The 14,161-nt window shown below is 36.8% G+C and overlaps 1 protein-coding gene across 1 annotated transcript in view; it reads left to right on the top strand.

Moving 5' to 3' along the window:
* Nucleotides 1-13,529, top strand: part of LAMB4 (laminin subunit beta 4) — a 106,375-nt gene extending 92,846 nt beyond the window's left edge. The window contains exons 27-32 of the mRNA XM_058297165.1: nucleotides 3-147; nucleotides 3,100-3,307; nucleotides 4,984-5,122; nucleotides 7,430-7,603; nucleotides 8,915-9,068; nucleotides 12,400-13,529. Of these exons, the coding sequence (XP_058153148.1) occupies nucleotides 3-147; nucleotides 3,100-3,307; nucleotides 4,984-5,122; nucleotides 7,430-7,603; nucleotides 8,915-9,068; nucleotides 12,400-12,539 (960 nt within the window). The 3' untranslated portion in view covers nucleotides 12,540-13,529. The remainder of the gene's footprint in view (nucleotides 1-2; nucleotides 148-3,099; nucleotides 3,308-4,983; nucleotides 5,123-7,429; nucleotides 7,604-8,914; nucleotides 9,069-12,399) is intronic.
* The last annotated feature ends 632 nt before the right edge of the window (nucleotides 13,530-14,161 follow it).

Raw genomic sequence — 14,161 nt, 5'->3', positions numbered from 1 at the left:
AGATAAAAAATATAACTAAATTGGCAGAAGTCTCCACGACCAATGCCTTACAACTAAGGGAGAAACTGGAGGATATGAAAAATCAAAGTGAATCTGAAGAAGAAAAAATGAATCTTTTAATAAAAAAAATGAAAATCTTCTTGTTAGGTACTTTAAAAATTTTTTTAGGACTAGTTTTTGCTTCTTATATTTTTATGTATACCCAATCATCATAACCAATTCCAAATTATATTAATTGGAAATATCATGCCTAAATCAGAAACATTATGTACCCCTTGGTTTAAAATTTCTTGATGAGAATAATCCTAAAATACTAGCTGTGTGTCAAAAAAATTATAGCACAATGAATAATATTAATTTACTGACAAATTCCAGAATTTAGTTAAAAATCCAAACAAATGAACTTGATATTTAGTTATTTATTATATAACTTTATATATTATATAAATATTATTAACTATATAATTACAACTATATTAAAAGTTAAATATTATATAAATATATATATATATAATTCCAATATGATGGATCTATCAGATTACCTAACATCAGGATTCAGTAATTTTCACTGCTGACAGAGTATATAGAACCAAGATTTGTCAACCTTTGGTAAGGTCAGATAATATAGCTAAATGGGATCTAAACAATTGACTATTATTAACTACTACTGACTAATTTCAAAGCCTATTATTGGCCTACAGGGAATCAACAAAAGGAATCATTTGTTCATTATTCATTTGTGCCTTATTTTGGAAGAGGTTTTCTTTAAACTCCAGTGAATTATTAGTTAAAGATAAAAATGCAACTAGACATTGATCTGAAACTTCACCCCCACAAATAATGCAGTTTGGGTACAACACTACATGGAATTAATGCCAAGAGGCTATCTTTTCCATAGCCATTTTCCAAATCCAATAATTTAACACTCTCCATATTGCTTAACTGATAATTGTGGTATCCATTATAATCTCTGCAATCTCTCCATTAATCTAGTTAAGATTTATAAGGACTCCTATGGCCATGTATTTTCCCATTTCAGTGTCTCAGTGACTAGCAGATTCTAGTCCTGATTTTCAAGATAAGAAAAAATTAGACAGAAACTTCCTGTGAACAAAATAATCAGTAAAAATGAAGGGTGGGTAAGTCTACCAGACATTTTGTTTATTTAAATTTTCAATTAATTCAGTTGATGGATTAATATTGACTGGTCAAGATTCAGGAACTGGTTGAGTTGCAGAACACTTTAGGTATTTCTGCAGGCACAAGTCAATTCAGGCAAATCAAAACTGCCAAACTGGTTGAGCAAACATGGTGGAATACATTCAGAAACCCCAGCAATGGTTCCACATCACCTGCTTTCTACCTAGTTCTCTAGGTTATTGAACCTGCCCTTTTAGTCTTCTTTTTAACTGCTGCTGAGTAAATTGCTAATAGAAATTTCACTTTAACCTGAGGAATTGAAAAAATTTTGTCCAGATTGTTACAATGAAAATTGGACTAGGAATAAACAGAATGCTGTTCTGAGAAAATGTCTCTCTGGTCAGGATCCTAAAACCCTTGGTCACTGGAAGCTTTCCTGCTTTGCAGTGCTTTCCCTCCCCCATTTCTTCTCTTCTTTTACTACCTATAAAGCTCAAATTTACCTTTATATTGTATGGTACCCATACTATTTGGCTCTTCTTTGGAAGCAGTATTACAGCATTTTGACCATCTTAATATCTTCCTTGTGGTTTCAGTTCCTTACAAAGTTAATATCACTTCTTCTGAAAGTCTCATATATAAAACTTGAATTTATAATATTTTAATAAATGCCAATAAATGTTTAATGAATGAATAAGTGATTGAATTAAACTCAATTTTCATTATGACTTTTTAAAAACAGTTACTATTCTTTAAAGAACCAATTCCCCGAAGTCTGTTTAAAATAAGGTTTTAATTTATTCACAAAAAAATACTAGTTGCACTTTTTCAAGAACATTACAGATAGTGAAATATTGCTATTATATTAAATAAAATTGGTAAAGCAAAAAGTGACTGCAAAAAAGGAGCTATACCCATATAATGTCACTCAACCACCAAAAACCTTCAATGCCTCCTGAACAAGTCTAAGTTTCCTAGCGTCACATTTAGAGACGTGTAATCTGGTCCCAGGCTTCACAAACTCCCGTCCTCCCACTGGCACACACCACACTCTTTCTTAGCTCCGAGCTTTTGCTTGGGCGGTTCCCTCAGCGTGGAATGCCCTTGACCCCACAGCATTTCATCTTATATTTATCACTTTTGTTCTAATGTTATCAATATCCATATATTATGACACGTTTCCTCACTTAAGAGTAAACCTCTTAAGGATAAAACCCATGTATAACCCATCCCCAACTTCCCCCACAGAGCTTAGCGTTGTGCAGAATGGGTGCTCAGTAGAGGCTGGAGAGTGGTAAATGGTTGTTACAACAAATATTAACTGTTCATCTTCCACTTCACTTCTCAAAAGGGGCCAATTTTGCTTTTTTAAAAAGTAGAGCATAGAGGTATTTAAAGGTTTCTGTATAGCATTTTATTCATATTTTACTTATTCATACTTTATCCTGCATTATCGCACTTTGTTCTTAAGACAGGCTTTTGAGTAGTAGCATTAGGTATAGTTACCCAATTATAGAGAAGGGCAAGTTTGTGACCCTTTTTGATGTCATAGAAGATTAAAATCAAGTTTTGTTGACTTCAAACCTAGTTCCTCTCCACTATCTCATTCACAGCCATCTAAACCTTTTGATTGCTTTTGGATGTTTACTTATAATAATAAACAATTTTTGGAGAACATATTTGGAGAACACATACAATATCCCGTCTCAATTTTTTTTCACTTTTCCAACAAGCATTTATTTAGCAAGTATTCAGCACTACACAAACAGTATTTCTTTCAGACAGAAGAGGAGTTGAGAATGAAGAAGTGTCTAAGGGCACATACAATCTGATCCCCGCATGGTAGGAATAAACAATCAAATGCAGATGCATTTGACTTAGAATTTGTTGTGGTTATATTTACAAAATATAGTGTTTGATAAGAAGACATGATTTTCTAAAACCCACTTCTTATTTAAGAGGAAAATGTGCCCCCGGAGGACATAGAGAAGCTTGCAAATCATGTGCTTGGCAACTACCTACCAATAATTTCACAAAATCTCACCCAAGAACTTGACAAAATAAGGAAACTTATGCAACTCTGTGAGGACTTCAGGACAGAGGAAATCAGGCTAAATAAAACAGCAGAAGGAGCCCAAAGGCTTTTGCTGAAGGCAAACTTAGCTGAGTAAGTATGATATTAATATTCTCATCTGCTAAAAGACCATCTGCAAAATCTTTGCCTAGGGAGCTATAATGTCCAATAGCGTAGTTGCCGTAATGAGGGCTAAGCCCTCTTTGGAGATGCCTCCAGAAGCTGGGCAACTAGAAGACAGGGTGTAGGGATGTTTTCTCCTGTTTTCCTTTGACTCCGAACAGACTCCAGTGGTCTGTTACCTCTTTTTACCAACATATGCCAATATATGCCATATACTGATTATATGTCAGTATCTTAGCAGGCAGTGGGAATATTGGTGACTTTTTCCCTTTTTATTTACCTATTTTGGGTGCCTTATAAATTTACTGCAGTGAGCAATACTTAACGACTATAGTAAAAATATATATATGGTCATGGGGAAATAGAAAAAAATGAATATTAGTGCCCAGGAAGTAATAAAGAAATGGAATAATATGGGGGGAGTCATGAGGAGGGAAGGGTCCTGGAGCCCCACTGAACTCACAGGGGAAGAAGTTTAGAAATGGAAAAAGATATTACTGCTGGGAGGAGAGGATGAGCAGGTGAAGAGAGGAGTGGTTTTCAATTTAGCTAATTTTACTCTACAAGTTTTGTCTGAGTTTTCATTCACTTGGTACACTTCTTCCAAAGGGTTGTTTTTGTTTTGTTTTTTATTAGTGAAGTTGTGAGTTTACAGAACAATCATGCATAACATACAGGATTTCCCTACACAAACCACCCTGCCACCAAACCTTACATTGGTATGGAAAATTTTTTAGAGTTTATAATAGCAATTTTTTGTAATTGTACTTTTTTTTTAAACAGTAGTTACCTTTATTACAATTGATGAAAGATTATTAAAATAGTACTATTAACTATTGTCCATTGTTTTCATTAAGTATATTTTTCCCATGTGCTACCCCAGTATTAAATCTTGTATTAGTGTCATATATTTGTTAAAATTCATGAAAGAACATTCTTATACTGGTGTTATTAACTATAATAGTAACATATATTTTTTTCTAATTCATAAAATAACGTTCTTATATTTGTACTATTGACCACATTCATCATCCACCAAAGGTGGTTTTAGAACCCATAGATCTAAATATTTGGTGAATGTTGACTTGAGGTGAGCTTGTTTCTGTAAAATAGACTATCATTTAAAATGCTTGTGATTTTAACCTCTGACTGGGCCCCTAAGCATCTGGAATGTCAGGGAAGCTTAAATAAACCTGAATAAACACAGCCAGAGAGCACAGGCTCTTCAGTTTTCTTTGCTTTTTGTGGAGTCTTGACTCTCCCAGCATCCACTCCAATAGGGATATAGAGAGTGCTGTTAAAATTTTGAGAAATTGGGAACTAAAATGGGTTAAGGATAGTTCTTACATTTAAAGATTGCTAGCTATATCCCCCAAACCTCTCTGATTATGACAAATTATGCCCTTAATTTCCTTACCTGGCAAAATCTGTGTCTACTGTGTATGTATATATATATGTATTTTTATCAGCATTTAAATATACCTGTTTCTCAAAATGAACATGTCAGCATTTCGCCTTACTTCAAATTTAAATTTACTTTATAAATAACTCAGTCAAGTTTTCAGTTGAATTGAATGAACTCTCAAGATGAAATAAATGAATAATTTTATATTTTTCTAATCTGATATGTCAATATCTTACTTTAGGAAAGCCACAAATGTTCTATTAATTCTTGACAAAACGTTGAACAAGTTGCAACTAGTTCATATCACTCAAGGACGGGCAAATTCTACCATCACACAGCTGTCTGCTGAGATAACAAAAATGAAAAAGAATATACTGCAGGTATTTATCTTTTCAGAACTAGCCTGAATTATATTTTAAGTATGGAGATAGCACAGTAATTTTTACATGTGCCAATGTCATGCTTCCCTTACCTGTCTGATGGATTACTATGAGGACAAAATAAGATTGTGGTAGTATCATGCATAATTAATGTCCTACAGAGCTTTCCCAATATCATTTCATCTAATTGTCTACCAATCCTGGGGGACAGGGCAGGTGCTATTACCAGTCTATAGATGAGTAAACAATACAGAGGGAGATTAAGCGACTTGCACAAGCTAAATAAATGGTAGATTTGAGGCCAGAGTTTTTCCTAGTTTCTGGGGCTGCTGTAACAAATTACCACAAATTTGGTGGCTTAAAATAACAGAAATCTATTTTCTCACAGTTCTGGACACTAGATTCTAAAATCAAGGTGTTAGCAGGGCATGCTCTCTCTGAAAGCTCTAGGGAGGAATCCTTTCCTGTCTCTTCCAGCTTCTGATGGCCTCAGATGTTCTTTGAGTTGTAGCAGCAAAACTCTAATCTCTGCCTGCATCTTCAGTCTCTGCCTGTATCTCTCTGTGTCTCTGTGTCTAAATATCTCTCTCCTTCCTCTTATAAGGATACCAATTATTGGTTTTAGGACCCACCCTAATGCCATATGACTTCATCTGAACTTAATTACATCCACAAAGACCCTATTTCCAAATAAAGTCATATGCAGAGGTCCTAAGAATTAGAACTTCTACATACATTTTTGGGCAATTCAATTTAACCCACTATACCAGAGAAAGGAAGAGACCTTTAAAAACTCATATATCCAAAAAATAAAGAGTTAATTGTTTGAAGAATTCTGTAACTAAATACGTATGAACTCTCATCAACTATCCTAAGACTGAAAGAATATCTTACCTAAAAGGATGTGCTCCATCCAGAGTCTGGGGGAGCAAGGCCATGGTTTAGTCCATGTGACGGGAGGCTGGAGAACAGAGCAGAATCTCATCCCATCATAAGACTTTGGTGTGAATTCTTCTACCTCCAAGGTAGCATACCTTGAATAGAAAATCAGCAATAGAACAGATTAGTGCACCAGAAAATAAAAATATTAGATACAAAAAGATTGAATATGTATCATGGAGAAAAAGGTTTTCCCCTTCTAGGGATATACTCTAGAATAGGAGTCAACAAATTATAGCCCACAGGCCAAATCCACCTACTGCTGCCTATTTGTGGAATCAAAGTAATAAAGTTGCAATAAGAAACAAGTATAAGAAGTTCATTATCGTTGGTAAGGGGGTAAAATTGGAAGCCACTGTATCCATTGGAGAATTGAAAAATAAATTGTTTTCAACAATGGGATGCTTTGGGAAACGGACTTTGGCCCAGTGGTTAGGGCGTCCGTCTACCATATGGGAGGTCCGCGGTTCAAACCCCGGGCCTCCTTGACCCGTGTGGAGCTGGCCGTGCGCAGTGCTGATGCGCGCAAGGAGTGCCGTGCCACGCAAGGGTGTCCCCCGCGTGGGGGAGCCCCACGCGCAAGGAGTGCGCCCGTGAGGAAAAACCGCCCAGCGTGAAAAGAAAGAGCAGCCTGCCCAGGAATGGCGCCGCCCACACTTCCCGTGCCGCTGACGACAACAGAAGCGGACAAAGAAACAAGACGCAGCAAATAGACACCAAGAACAGACAACCAGGGGAGGGGGGGAAATTAAATAAATAAATAAATCTTTTAAAAAAAAAAAAAAAAAAAACAACAATGGGATGCTTTAATGCACTGGTAAAATAATGAACTAGGGCTACACAAATTAACCTAGATAATCCGTATAAGCATAATTCTGAATTTAAAAAAAGCAAGTTGTAGAAATACACCATATGATATATATTAACATAAGTCAAAAGAGTAAAAAATACTATATGCTTTTAGGATTACTACAGGGGAATGACAAATATTAGGTTCAGGATAGTGGTTAACTTTAGAGTTAGGAGGAGAAATGATGGGAAGGTTCAACTGAGGGTTTTATAGTACACTGCTATAAAACTGGCTTGTGGGTACATGGATACTTATATTTAGATCTTTTTTAAAAAAAGCAATTTTTATTGAGATATGTTCATATACCATATAATCAATCCAAAATGTTCATTTAATGGCCTTCTGTATAATCATGTCTGAAATATTCTACTATTTATAAATGGAACAGAAAAAGAGTAGGCACTATTTTCTTTTCCTTTACACTTATTTTCTGAGAGGTGACTATATCATTTATGTTTTTATTTGTTTCTTGTTACATTAAAGAGGCTTTTCTCTTCCTGGTCTTTAAATCAACACAGACCGAAATTCAAGCCAAGGAGGCTAAGAAGGAGCTGGACCTAACCAAGCACCAGTCAGAGCTGGAGGATGGACTTTCCCTGCTTCGGACCAAATGGCAAAGGAACCAAGACCAGGCCATCAGTGCAAAAGCTCAGGCTGACTCTGCCCAACGCCAGGCTAGAGGCGTTGAAAAGGTCATTAGTCCTACTGCTGCCACTAAGCGCAGACAGGTGTTCCTTTGAAGGATAATCCTTGCCGTTTATCAGCAGTTCCTTTAGTACCAGTCCATGGCTTAATGGAGCAGACCCATAAGGAACCTAATGAGCATGGAGGTTCTTGTGCAGTGAAGGCAGAAGTCCTCTTACCCAAACCATGTTAGGCTGTATCCTCCCCCTCTACCCAACCTAATATTCTTAGTGCTGTCCCAGTCAAATAGTCCATAAACCAACTTGTCCCTGAACTGCCAAATTCAGTTAAATTTAAAACTTTGTCATTTGTCTTTATTATATTTGCCTACTACTTGAGTTAAATCAGTAACATATAAAGAAAACAATAAGTGAAAGTCGCAGGCCAGAGAGTGTAGATCAGCTTACTGAAGTCAGAATGTGGTAATTAAACAGTTGCGGAAGAATGGTCCAGTAATTTAGGTTGCTGAGAGAACCTGTCAACTCATTTTCTTAGCAGGAACTCTTTGGTTGGTTGCATTAACACACTAGCTCAAACAAAAGAAAAGCTGTTGAAGTATTTTTCGAGTTGGTCTATTCCGTTGCTTTTAATTCCTAATGTGCTGGGTCAATGTTCCACTGACTTGAGGGTGGAAAACATTTTCTGTGGAACAGAGGTTGAGAAACGTGCTTTCTGCCCACCCCCCACGTCCCACCCCCCATTCTGGCTCTGGCCTTTATTTATTCATCTACTTAAACTGCTGGGTTGTCGCTACACAGGCTGACCCCAAGCTTTCCATTCTGATTTCAGAGGAGGTCTTCATACCCAACCCTTCCACTTCCCTTCCCGCCTCCCTTTCTACTTTTTGCCAAACAAATAATGTATCCTTGCTGCTTCCAATTCTTCACCCACTCCATCCTTCATCTTGCATGTGCAACCTTTTGAACCAACTGATCAAGAAATTTGTCAGGGGCATGGATTGGGCCATTGTAATCTTCTGTAACTCCACCCTAACATAGTGCAGGGCAAACAACTGGTGCTTCATAAATAGTTGCCTTATCATGGAATAATGATGGATAGTCTGCAACAAGGAAGTAATGTTTTTTAATTAACTAAAGCTGAACTTTTTCAACCTGTGAAAACAAACAGGCAAATAAATGCCTGGCTGGAAATACAAGAGTGATTCAAGCATATTGATTGGATCATTGTTTCCCCTGTATTCTTTTTGTGATGGTAACAGGTCAAGGATCACACTTGTATATGTGCTTTATAAGATATAAATAAATTTTATATTTTCTGGTATATAATTTTCTGGTGATAAGAGTGTTTCTCTGTTACAGGAGCTTGTTGAGCTGAAAAAACAATATGCTATTCTTCAACATAAGACAAGCACTGCAGGACTAACAAAGGAAACTTTAAGAAAAGTGAAACAGCTAAAAGACGCGGCAGAAAAACTGGCTGGGGATGCCGAGGATAAGATGAGAAGAATAACAGGTATCTGGTTTTTTTGTACCCACCCCACCAATTTGACAATGGTATCATAATACTCCACCCTCCTGGTAGAATTTACATATTCCAATGTGCCACTGGCACAATTTAACCACCTGTGAGTCAACTGAGGAGAGAGAAGTAGACACTGGCTTATGTTTTGGGGCCTACAGAGTTATCTCTTACATGGTTTTACCTAGAAGGGTGGGAAAGATCATCAGCTCTGCATGAATCAGAACAAGCTGACATTTCCTCTGGTCACCTTGAAATGCCCTATCCCTACCCCAGTGGTTCACAACCAGGAGCTATTTTACCCTTCCCTGCTCCCTCCAAGGGATATTTAGCAAACTCTGAGGACATCTGTGCTTGTCACAGCTCAGGAGTGGTACTGGCATCTAGTGAGTAGAGGCAGGATGCTGCTCAACTTCCTGCAGTGCATATGACAGCCCCCACAATTACCCTGCTCAAAATGTCAGTCGTGCCAAGGTGGAGAAATCCTGTCCTAAACCGCGCTGCCTATTTTTCCTCCCATACAAAATTACTCTTTGCAGGTCAGTATGATCTGGAATCTAGCATGCTAAGTCATCTAGCATAGATCTGTAGGTAGGTTCCTATATTCTGGGTAAGGATTTTGATCAAAATGGAAATTCCAAAGCTCATAAAGTTTACAAAGTTACCAGAATCTTTTACCCAAAATTAAAATTCACAGTAATTTCTCTGAGCAATCATCATATCCTCAACTGCCTCTAAACCATCAAGAAAAGATCAAATGATGAGTGGTATGGCTTTACTCTTCGTTATATTTATTGTCTCCCCAGAAGTTAAAATGAATTATATTCATTTGGAATATAAATAACTCTCAAAACATTAAAATGCCTAAACCTCCTCACTTATACATGTTCCTTTGTTGTAAAAGGTTATAAAATGAGTCTTTGGATTCACAACCTCTTATATCATCACTATGACATGAAAAAATGAAAATGCAGTGTAAACATGGACAGAAAAAAGGAATAGCAAACTTTGCTAATATTAGTTCTCTCCTGGGGCTCTGGCAGGGGTAGAATGGGTGAGTGAGGAAGAAACCTTCACCTCTTACTTTTATATAATTGTTTTAAAAATAGTGTACTTGTAGGTAATTTTTTTTTCATTATGAAGGATTTTCCTAATCATTTTTAAAAGGAAATTCCAGGAAAGATTCAGTAAGAGTCAGAGAATGCATTTTTAACTTATACTCCATAAGGCTCTACCATAAAAATCAGTTCCTATTCTTCCCAGGCCTTGGTCTATATTACATGAGCAAAAACATGGGGAGGATATTTCTGTATTATGCTTCACATCGGGGTCCAAATTATTGCCACTTGTTCCCATTGACTAGAATTTTTATAGTTCTTGAAATTAGGTTGGAAGAGAAATATTAGGTTAGGGACCTTCTCAGAGAGGTTTAAAATAATGCACTCTCCTTTTTTTTTTTCTCACTTTAAGGCTGGTTTCACAATCCAACAAGATAGAAAAGAAAACATCCATTTGGCTGTTTCCCCTACTCTGCCTCTTGAGAAAGGGCTAAATCCCATGGACTTCTCTGTGATGCCCATGGAAGTCCAGTAAGGAGTCTTTGGCAGCACCAAGTTGAGGGAGAGAAAGGGTCCCAGCTGCAGTTAGGGTGCTTTCCAGCTTGGTCAGTTCAGGTCCAGCAAGAAACAGAACACATACTCAGATGGTATTCTGAATAATGTATTCATAAGAAGAGTTGTCTTAGTTATCTATTCACTGCATCACAAACCACCCCAAATTTTAATGTATTAAATCCAGTCATGTATTATTTTCCCTGATTCTATGGGCTTCCTGGGTAGTTCTTTTGCTGATCTCACCTGGGTTACTCAAGCAGCTGCATCCAGCTGGTGGGTTGGTTGGGGGCCAGGCTTGGCTGGGATGCTGGGCCTCTTTCTACATGATCTTTCACCCCAGGCGGCTTTACAGCACAGTCATTCCAGGGTCCCATGAGAATGAGAACAAAAACTGCAAGGCTCTTGAGGTCCTACAGCATCATTCCTGCCACTTTCTATTGGTCAAAGCAAGTTGTAAAGCCAGCCCAGGCGATGTCCTCCGTGGAGGTTAGCACAACAGGATGGAGAATGGATCTGGGCAAACGAAAAGTAACTAGCACTAGCACAATCATATGAACTTACTTGGTAGAAACACCAGGGTCTTTTTTTTTTTTTTTTACTTCAAATACACTTCCAATGTTGAATCCTCTTTTCAATCCATCTTTCAAATTACCTATATTTGAAATTGTCTAGGGACAGAAATCTCACCACGTTCTACAGCAACCATTTAATCCAGTGAACGTCTGTGACTAGTAGACAGTTCTTTTTTTATTCAGACAGAGTCTTCCTTTGTGGAGTTTTCACCTGCTGGTTTTCATTTTATTTCTCCAAGAGGACAGAGAAAACATTTCCTCTGATTTCCTAACCTTGAAAATACTTGAAAATAGCTATGGTATATGCCCTGAATCTTCTTATCTTCATATGAAACATCACCAGTTAATTATTTGTTCTCAGGACAGTTTTTCATTTCTTTAGCATCTGGTTCTTTCTTCTCAACTCAGAGTTCAGATGTGATCTGACCAAGTGAACTGGAACACTCACCTTCCTTCTTCTAGGTGTTCCAATTAAGCCTAAGGTCAGAGTTGCTTTCCTAAAGGTCGCCTCCCACTATTAGCTGTAGCTCTCTACAGCCTCTTCTATCATTCCATGGCCCTCTCGTTAAGGTTTACTAAAATTACCAGATATTTGTTGAACAAAGAATGAATAAATGAATGCTGGATGGATGGAGGGATTGAGAGATGGCTGGGTGGGTAAGAGTGAAGCCAAAAAAGATTGCACTTTGCTTTTACTATGCAATGACTCCAAATTTAACAGAAGAGATTAAAGAAATGAGAACCTCAATCCTTTTTACCAAAAGAATCGGAGACCTTGAAGGGAAGAACAAGCACATGTTAAAAAGTGAAGTTAAAATAGCAAGAACAAACCTTTGGAAATATAGCACTTCACCAAATCCAATACATCTTTTCATTTCTCATGAATTCTAACTAGATACAAGCTCACAATGATAAGTGCCTATAGATATAAAATATTTTCTAGACAAAAGTGTCAATTTGTCAGTTCTGATTTGTGTGAAAATCTCGAAAATTCGGGTGAAAATAGATGTTTGGCCATCGACTCAAATCACAAAAGTAAATATATCTTTGAAAGATTCATAAATCTCTGAGTTGATATGAGAAAAAAGGAGGAATCTATTGAACAAGAAATATGTCATTTCTTTCATTTTCTTCTTTCAGATTTAGAAAAGAAGATCCAAGATTTGAACCTAAATAAACAAGAAAAAGCTGATCAACTGAAACGGTTGGAAGATCAGGTCATGGCCATTAAAGATGAAATTGTTGAGCAAGAAAATAAATATGCTACCTGTTATAGTTAGGCAGAGTTAAGTGCTAATGCCTGTGCCCCTCTTACTGGCTTCTGATGTGAAACACAAAGTGCCAGCACATCATTTCTGTTTGTCAAACTGTTCTTCAGAGGAGTTATTTTCAAGGAGATTGGTCTCACATTTTTAAATAAAAAAATAATATACATCAACATTAATGAACGAAAGAGGGAAAACAGCTGGAGTTATTTTGTTAAACACTGACTCAGAAGAAACAGATTCAAAAATTCAACAAATAGGATTTAGAATTACACAGAAATATGGAATTCTTTAAAAGTCCATATTTAAGGAAATTGCTGAATCTGTTTATATGGAGATACTGAAAACTAGAATGAAACTTTTCTATAAGAATGGCCATCCCGGAAATCTTTCTCAAAGTATACTATTGTAATTCCCACAAATCTAGCACTGCGACTTCTGAAACCTTCCATCAGTGGTACACAAAATGTCCCAGAGAGTTGAAAAATATAGCTGTCACAAGGTTTAAGAACTTTACTCTCAAGTAGAGGTCGGAACCACCCTCCACCTTTCCCATCAAGACACTGACTTTAAACATGTATTTACAAATGATAGATTTAAATTTACCAAGCTTGGTTATCTGCTTTCAGTAGCAACATTAAGTCGTTTTTCCTTTTCAGTGGCCAGACTATAGACCAGGCAAAGGGCTCTTGTCAGTTAAAGAGGGGTGAGCTTCTGTTAGCTGACCAGGAGGGACAGAAACATGCCCAGCTATGAGGAGAGCAAAGTAATGTGGAGAGTTGAATGAAAGGGCAAGATAAATCCTATCATCCAAGCAGGCCCTGGAGCATTGCAGCTTGATGAGGTTAGGAATTATGTCATGTATTTTAGAAAGGTTCCAAATAAAACTAGTTATGGTTACTAAACTTTGATGTTCAAAATAATAAGTTTTGATTATCTGGGGGGAAAAAAAGGTACATGTATGAAAAACCTCATTCCTAAATAAAGTCTGATAAATCATTCTAACTTCTAATGCTTGCTGAATCATTTGTTCAAGATGTGACCAAGGCAAAGATTCAGTGAAACAGTGTCACTTATACATTGCAAAGTAATTTGACAACATGTATCAAGATCTAGCCTACTACTCAGAAATTCTACTTTTGATCCTATATATTAAGAAAATAATCTTAAATATGAAATAAAACCTTTGTGGACAATTCATGGCCACACTATTTATGTTAAAATGGAAAGAATCTAAGTAACAAATAATTTTTAAAAATTAGATATTATAATTTTACCAGTCTGAGTTCTTGGCTACTAAAGAATTATAGTTTATTAAGCAGGAAAGGATTTTTTTTTCCTATGATCTCTTTTTTTTTTAATGTTACATTCAAAAAATATTAGAGGTTCCTATATACCCCCTTCCCTCCCAGGAAAGGAATTTATTGAAATGATATCTGATAGCCCACAAAATGGAAGAAATGCCTAGAGAAGGTGTAACTAAAGACAACTTTGCATCTGACATTATAGCCAAGGTCATGCCCCAGTAACACTCAGGCTAGGATGACATTGCTGGCTCTCCTGAACACCTTCACCATCCCCGGAACTTCCACATGTCCCTGCAACTTAAGCCTCCTCCTCATGACTCAATGTCTGTG

Source organism: Dasypus novemcinctus, chromosome 5, assembly GCF_030445035.2.
Source record: "Dasypus novemcinctus isolate mDasNov1 chromosome 5, mDasNov1.1.hap2, whole genome shotgun sequence".
In the NCBI taxonomy this organism is placed as follows: Eukaryota; Metazoa; Chordata; class Mammalia; order Cingulata; family Dasypodidae; genus Dasypus; species Dasypus novemcinctus.
Note: the sequence above shows the minus strand (reverse complement) of the source record. Positions and strands in the feature narration are given on the sequence as shown.